At 33.7% G+C, this 10,199-nt stretch overlaps 2 protein-coding genes across 2 annotated transcripts; both read left to right on the top strand.

Annotated features, from left to right (window-relative positions):
• The first annotated feature begins 2,731 nt into the window (after positions 1-2,731).
• Positions 2,732-5,571, top strand: LOC141674115 (uncharacterized). The gene is made up of 8 exons (XM_074480840.1): positions 2,732-2,930; positions 3,033-3,053; positions 3,171-3,433; positions 3,630-3,859; positions 3,960-4,216; positions 4,306-4,439; positions 4,488-4,989; positions 5,330-5,571. The coding sequence occupies exons 1-8, from the start codon at positions 2,732-2,734 to the stop codon at positions 5,569-5,571; spliced, it is 1,848 nt and encodes a 615-aa protein (XP_074336941.1).
• A 291-nt stretch (positions 5,572-5,862) lies between these two features.
• LOC141674114 (uncharacterized) lies at positions 5,863-6,688 on the top strand. Its single transcript, XM_074480839.1, has 2 exons — positions 5,863-6,016; positions 6,132-6,688. The coding sequence occupies exons 1-2, from the start codon at positions 5,863-5,865 to the stop codon at positions 6,686-6,688; spliced, it is 711 nt and encodes a 236-aa protein (XP_074336940.1).
• The last annotated feature ends 3,511 nt before the right edge of the window (positions 6,689-10,199 follow it).

Below are 10,199 nucleotides of genomic sequence, written 5' to 3'. Positions count from 1 at the left end.
TGTTGCTGTTAATATTTTAAGCCTAATATATTTTTAAGATCATCAATAGGTAAAATAAGGATGGATTTTACCCATTACTATTGATTAACAACTTCATGCAGGTACTGTTTCATCTCAGTTTACACTTTTAAAACAGCAGCCGTAAAGTATTCTAAAGAGTCCTCTTTCAATATTTGATGAAAATATATCTCCTAATATTTCAGCAGCCTCAAAACCAGGTTAATTTTAAAATAGTTTGATCAACATCTTATTCCAGCCTATTAGGAGATGTTGGTCTTGTTTCATGCTTCCATTTATTTTCCATTTTCTATTTAGTGTGAAAAGTAAGAATTCGTTCAAAGAATTTGAACAAACAAGATCTCAGTGTTTTTCGTAACACCTTAGCAGATGGAGAAAGCAATAGAATGACACCAAAGCACAATAATGGTATCGTTTTTACTCTATTCTTAGATGTATCATTCCTTTTTATAATTGTGCCATCAATTTTCCTAAATCTGTTGTGTTTCAGTTAATAATATCGGCCATCCAATGAGAACTCCGCTATCAAGATCTGATGAACGTGTGCCGCCTAATATATCGTTAAGATCGTCGAGAGGTAAAATTTAGTTGGATTTATTTCACGATTACTATTTTTAACATCTATTAGGCCATAATTTATAGCGGAGACATGCTTCAGGTAGTCTTACATCTCAGAATTCACGGTTAACACAGCAGACACAAAGTGTTCTGCAGACCTCTCTTGCAGAAAATCTTGAAAGCCACATAATTTGTTCAGAAGAACCTAATGGTATAATTTTTGATATATCTCATTTTTTTGATACATCTGTAATTAAATTGCTTTTGAAATTATGGATTTTGTGGGAATAGTTGCAGCAATGAATAATAGATCTATGATGCAGTCTGTTACGGTAAAAAAATCACAATCGTGTCTGCCGAGTCCTCTATCAAGATTTGATCAAAATATATCTCCTAATATTCCATCAAATTCAAAATCAGGTTAATTTTCATTACTTTCATTAACTTCTTATTTCAGTCTATGTATGAGTGTTTATCAGCGCAGATGCTAAAATATGTTTCCCATCTTCTATGTAGTGCATAAAGTTAGGATTCGTCCAAAGAATTTCAACAAAGAAAATCTCGGTGTATTTCTAGCACCTTACCAGATTTGAGAAAAATATCTGGACAATGTACTTCATCGCCTAATATTCAGTTTTCTTTTGCAACTAATCCACAGTCATCAGGTAATTGTTTAAACAATAAAATGCAATTCCGGATGTATCAGTTGATTACGAAATTATGTCATATTCTAAAACTTTCAGTATTCTGTAAAATATTTTTCAGGAATGTATTCCTCTTCTCAGACTGGTGAACAAAGTACAAATCAATTTCTACACATAATATCGCCAAACGTTCTTGTCAAAGGTATCAAATTTTGCGGCTTATTCCTGAATTACAAAACTCTGAAGGATTATTTAAACAATGTGCCATGTTTAATACTCTGCATCTACTAATGTATATTACACATAACATAATAGTAAAAATGTAGAAATTCACTAAAGAAGTGATAACCGTTCACAAACAAAAAGGTGTCAAAAAGAAAATTGTGGCTGACAGTGAAAAAGAATGGAATCTTTCAAAAAAGTTTTGTGGAAAACTATCACCAGGTCCTTCGTCGTTCAATACAACAAATGTAAAGAGTACATTTGAAAAAGGTGAAAGTTTTAGGCAAAAAAAATTAATGAATGAGTTCAACGATGTTGATGACAATGTTACAATCGACAGTGATACAACATGTGGAGGTATTACTTATTTGTTTTTGAATAATATGTTTAATTCTGCAGGACATTAATAATTATTTTACTGTCTGAAGCATCACCTACTTTTGCTCAATGATGATTTTTAAAAATTTGCATTTTTTTCGACAGACATGGCAAGTGATATTGAGGATATTGATGAAGAATATTTGAGCAATAATCAATCTATGTGGGATATATACTTAGATCTTGGAGCCCCTGATAAAATCTGTTCAAAGTGTGATGTTGTCGTGTGGAATCACGAAAAAAATAATAAGAGTTCTCCTAATAAGCCACCAACATTTTCTCTTTGTTGTAAAAATGGTCAAGTCGTACTGGATAAGGAGAAACAGCATCCTGAACCTCTGGCTACTCTCCTTACTGGTGGTGTTCATTTTAAGCATTTCAAACAAAATATAAGGTTTAACAATTGCATGTTTGCCATGAGCTCTACTGGAGGAAAGATTGACCATTTAATAAACAGAGGTGGTGCGCCATATTGCTTCAAGGTCCAAGGTGTTAATTACCATAATATAGGAAGTCTGGTCCCAACTGATAATAACACTCCAAAGTTTTGTCAGCTTTATATCTATGACACAGAGGACGAAATCAACAAAATGATCAATGCAGTTAATGGTTGCAGGGATGCTGTTAATGAAGAAATTGTACAATCTTTGTTGCATATGTTGGATAAGCATAACAGGTTGGTTAAAGGTTTTCGTATGGCTTGAGAAAGGGTTAGGCAAAATGCAATAGATGAGTTTAAATTGGTTCTGATTTCATCGAGTTCAGCAAGTGGCCGACCAAATCACATTGCTCCATCAAATGAGGTAGCAGGATTGATTGTTACTTCTCCTTATGCAAAAGGTTGTCGAGATACTGTCATTGATTCTAGAGTTGACGGATTACAGAGGATTTTTTAGACCGATCCACGTTTCATGCAACTTCAATATCCATTACTTTTCCCTCACGGAGATATTGGATATTACCGTGAGATCCCATTAAATAGACCTGTGAAGCATTCTAAGAGGGACGTAGAAGTTACCGAATCTGAAGATCCTGACGAAAAAGGTGCTAGAAAGTATATTACAATGAGAGAGTTTTATAATTATAAACTAATGATACGTCTTTCAGAAGGTACAAATTTGCTATTTAACAGAAGTATAATTTCTCATTCAGCTGTTCAACTTTGTGATAATTAGTTTATATTCGATTCATTTATACCTTTTACTGTAACAGGTTTGACACCACATCTTGGAGGTCATTTATGGTAGCAATATGTTGTGGATGCTTTCACCGCAATTGAGCAGTACAGATTGGACTGGATTAGAGACCATCAAACTACTATAAGATCTGATCTCTACCATAATATCAAAGATGCAATACAAAAGGGAGATATAAATCCATCCAATATTGGTAAAGCAATCATTATTCCCGCTTCATTCACCGGAAGTAAGCGCTATATGACTCTGTATTTTAAAGACTCAATAGCAATATGTCGAACTTTAGGACATCCTTCATTGTTCCTTACTATAACCACTAATACAAAATGGCCCGAAATTCAGCGCATGTTAAAACATATGCCTGATGTTGATGTTGCTGATGCACCTGATGTTGTAGCCAGAGTCTTTAAAATGAAGGTTGATCAACTTATGGATATGATTAAAAAAAAAATATTTTGGCAGATGTATAGGAGGTATCATTTTAGCTAAGTTTTTTATACTCATGTTATTATTGCTAAATTGTTCTATCAAAATGCACTTTTAGTATATATTTTTCCTGGTACTAACCGTTTTTTACAATATTTCCATAGTGATGCATGTAATTGAATTCCAGAAGCGTGGATTGCCTCACGCTCATATATTAATTTGGTTGCACCCCGATGATAGACCTAAAACAACTGAGCAAATTGATAAAATGGTATCAGCTGAAATTCCCAATCCAGAAATTGATCTAGTTGGATATAATGCCGTGAGCAATTATATGATCCATGGACCATGTGGTCCTGATTATACTAAATCTCCATGCATGGTCAAAGGCAACTGTATAAAGCATTTTCCTAAGCGGTATTTTCATTAACATCCTTAAATTATAAATACTTTACTTTGTTAATACCTCCAGTTTTATTACCAGATTTTTTACAATTTTAAAAATGTTTTGTTACAGGTATAATTCTCATACATTTTTTGATGAGTGTGGATTCCCCATATATAAAAGAAGGAGGACTGGAATTACCATTAACAAGAAGGGGGTCAATCTTGATAATTGCTTTGTTGTCCCATTCAATCGCGATCTTTTGGTGCATTTTCAATGTCACATGAATCTGGAGATTTGCAATAATTCAAGATCATTAAAGTACCTTTTAAAATACTGTCTAAAGGGTCATGTCACGGCAACAATGTGTTTGAGGAAAACACGTACAGGTACTTCTGCAACAATCCCAAAAAAGCACCAAAAGGTCCGATTGATGAGGTAAAACATTATTTGGATGGGAGATATGTTTGCATTTCAGAAGCATCTTGGAGGATATTTTCTTTTGACATTCATTCCCGTTGGCCATCGGTAGAGAGGTTACCGATACATTTACCAGGCGAGAAGCATGTTTCGTTTAAGGCTGGAGATGTCTTGGAGGATGTTTGCGAGAAGGCAATATCAAAAAAAACCAAGTTATAAGCATGGTTTGATGCAAATCAGCCATTCCCAAATGCGAGGAATTATAGTTATTCTGAATTTCCAAATAAATTTACTTGGCATCCTCGACCTGGTATCTGGAAAGAAAGGAAAAGAGGAGATGTTATTGGGAGACTCTTTGAAGTGCATTTATCAAGTGGTGAACTATTATATCTCCGCATGTTGTTACTTAGGAAGAAAGGTTCCAGGTCTTTTGAAGATCTTAAAACTGTTAATGGACACATCCATGAAACATTCAAGGAAGGATGCGTGGCCCTTGGTCTTCTACAAAATGATAACCAATGGCAAGAAGCAATTACCGAGAACTCCCATACATCATTGCCTCCACAGTTACGAGCAATGTTTGTTAATATTTTGGCATATAGTCCTATTTCAGATCCACTTAGACTTTGGGAAGCTAATTGGCAATGTATGTCACATGATATTTTCATCATCAGGCGACATATGCTTAATGATCCTCATATATACCTATCAGACGAAGATTTGAAGAATTATGCACTTGCAGGTTTATTTCTCATCATCATACTACCTGAATAATTAACATAATACTGTTTTAGATATTATATGTAGTATAATTTTAAAATAACATAACACTTCATATATATTTTTTCCCGCAAAAATTGAAAAATTATTTAATGACATCGGGAAGAGTTTGAAGGACTACACGATAATGCCATTTCCAAGTGAAGTTTATTTTAGCAATGCTGTTAACAGACTACTCCAAGAAGAAACTTCATATGATAAAGAAGAACAAAAAATTTTGCATGAAAAAAATCATGGAATGCTCAACCTTGTACAGAAGAATGTTTACGATTCTATCATGTAAAATGTTTATAGTAAGGTAGGTGGTGTTTTCTTTGTATATGGAAGTGGAGGATGCGACAAGACATTTCTGTGGCAGACATTATATTGTCGCCTTCATTCAGAAGGAAAGATTGTGCTTCCTGTTGCCTCATGTGGAATAGCAGCCGTATTATTGCCTGGTGGTAGAACTGTACATTCAAGATTCCATATTCCTTTGAAACTTGATCAGGACAGTACAGCCGGAATCAGACATGGAACCGATATTACAGAATTAATCCAATAAACTGATTTGATCATTTGGGATGAAGCGCCAATGCAACATCGTCATGCCTTTGAATCTGTTGACCGTTCTTTGAGGGATATAATGTCTGCTATTGACAAAAGGAGAGCAAAGAAGCCATTTGGTGGTATCACAGTAGTTTTTGGCGAAGATTATAGGCAGATTTTACCCGTGATTCCAAAGGCATCCAGAGCTGAAATAGTAGGTTCCACCCTCAATAAAGCAAAGATTTGGGAATTTTGCCAAGTATTTTTACTTAAGCAAAATATGCAGCTTCATGCAGGAAATACATAAATGGAGAATAAAGTTATAGCAGATTTCAGTAAATGGCAGCTTTTAGTTGGCGATGGTAAAGTTGAGAACTTCAGTCCTGATGCAGACACTGGTGAAATGCTAATAAAGATTCCAGATCAATATGTTGTTCATACCACGCAAAATCCTATAGAAAGTCTTTTTGAAATAACTTACCCGGATTTTCTAAAAAACATATCTTCACATTCTTATCTAAGATCAAGAGCTATCCTAACACCAACTAATATTATGGTGGACGACATCAATAACAGCATTCTTGAGAAAATTCCTGGACCTCTACACATATCTTAGTCAGGAGTCAACTGACGATGCTGGTGATGAAGATAATGATTTCAGATCAGCATTTATAGTAGAGTACCTGAACTCATTAAATATGTCTTGCATTCCTAAGCACGAGTTAAACATCAAGGTTGGCGTCGTTGTCATGCTTATGAGAAATTTAAACCAAATTATGGGATTGTGTAACGACACGCGAATGATTGTGACATCATGCAAGAAGAATAGTATTGAGTGTGAAATATTCTGCGGATCCCATGTTGGGTCAAAACATTTGATCCCGAGGATAAAGATGATTCCAATAGATACCAGTTGGCCTTTTGAGTTTAAAAGAATCCAGTTCCCACTCCAGATTTGTTATGCAATGACAATTAATAAGAGCCAGGGCCAATCACTTGACACGGTTGGTCTATACCTTCCCAGAGCAGTGCTTTCTCATGGCCATGTCTACGTTTCCATCTCAAGAGTTACAAGATTAGAAGGTCTCCACATTCTCATCGACAGTGATGATGGTGAAAGAGATATGTCCTAAGTCCAATCATGTATGAGGATTTAGGAATAACTTTTATGTAATCTGTTTTTGATTTCATTGATATTAATAAAAGACTTATTTTGTTTTTTATTGCGGGCTCTATCTATTTTAAGTGTTTAAATAAGATATACCACAGTTTAGAGTAAAGCTTTTTATGGATTGTGATGAGATCATAATAATGAGACCTAAAAGATGATAACTCTAAACTTAAATAGTTCCTGGTCATAGGATTACTAACTGGTAATTAATAATCTGCAAAGATCAGTACATACTATGCTTGCTTCATTATGAAGGATGTCTGTTCTCATAGACATTTGTGTGGTGACACTATACCTAGTATGTAGGTGCTTATTATAGAATAAGTTCACTGAACATGACTCACACAGCTGAACAACTGATGGAGTTCGCTCACGTGTCAGCAGTTGTTCATATAGTGATAGTTGTACAAGTATCCTTAGACTTGAGGTCATCATAGTCATCTTGTGTACACTGAACTATGCTTTGGTTGAGTTCTTAGTCTCCACGGACAATTATAAGGGCTCTACTGGGTATAAGAATTTGTATATGAAGATAGTGTATGATCAATAAAGGATCTACCCCTTCTAGTGAAGGAAGAGAATGTTCAATGCTGATCCACTTATGCTAGTTCAGGAATCTCTGGCCAGAGTGAATGAAATTAGAAAGGAGTTTCTAATTTACATTAAATAGAACTAAGCATAGTGAATGGGAAAGCAAGTGATTAAATAAGATAGGCTTGACACAAGTTCCATGCCTTGTATTTAATCGTGACATTGCAGGGTAGAAGGAATTGATTGTACGGTAACTACTCACTGAATAGGTTCTTGGTATTCTAAGCAGTGAATTAGTATTATCCGGATAGTCGCGATATGCTGAGAAGTATCCCTCACGATGTAGAATAAATATGATTAATTAATTAATCATATTTAATGAATTAGAGAATTTATATAAATAATGATAAAATAGTTTTATTATTATTAATTTCTACTACCGGCTTAATATTGAATCTACAGGGTCACACCATAAAAGAGAATGATTTAATGGTGGTGGAATTAATTAATAATGACTGATAATTATTTATTTATGAAATAAATAATTAATTGGAAAATTTAATAATTGATTAAATGAGATTTAATTGATTATAAATTAATTAAGAAAAGGTTCTTAATATTATTAATTAAGAATTTAATTTTTGGAAATTAAATCAAGTGAGGAAATTATTTCTAAAGAGTTTAGAAAAAGGATTAATAATTAAAAGGTGTTTTAATTATTAGTGAGAATAATAAAGGGTTAATAATAATAATATTTTATAAGAAAATTTTCAGCTGAAAATTTTGCCTATAAATATACTATTATAGACCCTATTTTTGCCTCAACGAAAAGATTTACAAAACCCTAATTCTCTCCAACTTCTCCTCCTTCATTACATCGTTTTCTTGGTGGATACCGGTGGAGTGCTTCACACTTGAGGAGCAGCTGCTAAGGATCTCCGTTCATTGTTCTTGGATCGCTATTACAGACCTCCATCTTTCCATTAACATAAAGCTTCTTAAGGTAAACATACTGAACTACGAATTAAATATTATTTTTTTCGCATGGATCTTGCGGAGGGTTTCGGTTTTTTTTAAGATTAAATTTACGTTTTCGTTGCGTTTATGTGCTAAAAACCCTTCAATGGCATAAGAGCTACTTGCGAAAAAAATTTAATTCGTTTATGTCTTTAACTGTTTTCGATATATGAGCATGTACGTGATTCGCCATGATTTGATGTTGATATAATATGCTTATATATGTATGGTTTTGAATATATGATATTCATGTGAGTTGTATAATCATAAGATGATTATGTAATCTGTATATATACATGATTTATGTTTGTTCTAATTATGAGAATCATATTAGATACGGATTCTGAATTGGCTGCTGCAGATTTGATGAAATCTGGGTCTGGTGTCCGATTTACGCAAAAGAATACCCTATTCCATAGGTAAACGAGCGTCTGAACAAAACAGATAGCTAATGCTATCAACGACTCGTCTGTAAGGCGTTTGACGTCGTTTACTACCCGTAAACAGTGATTCTTATTTTTCTGATTTGATTCTGATTTTTCTGATTTTTGTCATATTTTCTTTTTATGATTAGATCATGGATAATATGATATGTTAAGATCAGATTATGTGTTTTAACATGCTTTTATATGTTGTATGAGCATGGTGGATGGTTATGCCTTTCGACCTTAGTGTAATGGTTTTGGTTTTAAATACGACTTGCATGTCATCAATCTTTGTAATCATAAAATTCGAATGTAACTCGAGTTATTCTTGTAAGTTCATTAGATTAGTTTTACTTTCAATCATGTAATGTAATTGAAGACTCAAGAAGTCTAAACAAAGAAGAAGACTTATGTAATAAGTAGTTGTATTTATTTCCATCACCATATTAGATTGACCTTGATATTTATCATGAGCTTGATAAAGATCACATAGGATGGGGCCATAACCAAACACATTTACTTTATTGCACTTTACATTTACTTGTTTATTTAATTTTATATATGAGATATATGCCTATGTTTACCATGCGATGATAGATTTAGGTGAACTTAAATCAATATAAGGCGTGCTCTAGAAAATCTAGAATAGGAATCGTTTCTTGCCTTAACAATAAATATTATGAATACGATCATGAGATTCTTGTGTTTATGAAACATGTAATTGAATATGAATTTTCAATATTGAGAGAAAGGATGATTCTGTCAACAACAGATTTCTATCTGTAAGAAAGGGTTATTAAGTGACGCCTCTTGACAATGCTCCACCCGATCTGGGAATCATCTGATTATCGATTATTGATTTGAAATATTTAATTTAAAAGGAAGAATCTCTTTATAATATGATTATGATTGTAACGTAATATAATCCCTCTAAAATTAAATAATATCAAGTAGTAATTGGCCAATGACACAACGGGCTTGTGTCGGTCATAGCCTTCCAACATGGTAGAAAGTGGTTCTTATTTTTAAATCATTGTCGTTTCGTGCTACAACCGAGGGCTTTGATTTTGAAATAAGAAATACTTGTCTATTACATAGAGATGTGTACATTGAATTAGAATCTAAATGTCGGTACGTGCTACAGCCGTGGGCCGTTGAAGACTGATTCAATTGTACGAAATGTTGGGTTAGACTTGACTTAGAATATTGAGTTTGTCGTGCCACAGCCGTGACTCAATTATTCAAGAGGCTAAACTTATATTAGGGAATAACATAAGATGTAATTGACAAGAGTTGTCTTCCTATTGAACATCACATGACGTTTCGTGCCACAGCCGAGGTTGTGTGATGGAATGTAGGATCCCTATTCCCACTAGCATTATGAATGCTTAATTTTCACTTAGGGGGTTGAAAAAATTAGATAAACTAGTGGGAGACACTTATGAATAAAGACCCGATTCATATAGTATTTTGAAATGAAATTGAATATTTGCTAAGTGT

The sequence above is a fragment of the Apium graveolens genome, chromosome 7, assembly GCF_009905375.1.
Source record: "Apium graveolens cultivar Ventura chromosome 7, ASM990537v1, whole genome shotgun sequence".
NCBI lineage: Eukaryota > Viridiplantae > Streptophyta > Magnoliopsida > Apiales > Apiaceae > Apium > Apium graveolens.
The sequence above is the reverse complement of the archived record's forward strand: the minus strand, read 5'-3'. Positions and strand labels throughout refer to the sequence as shown.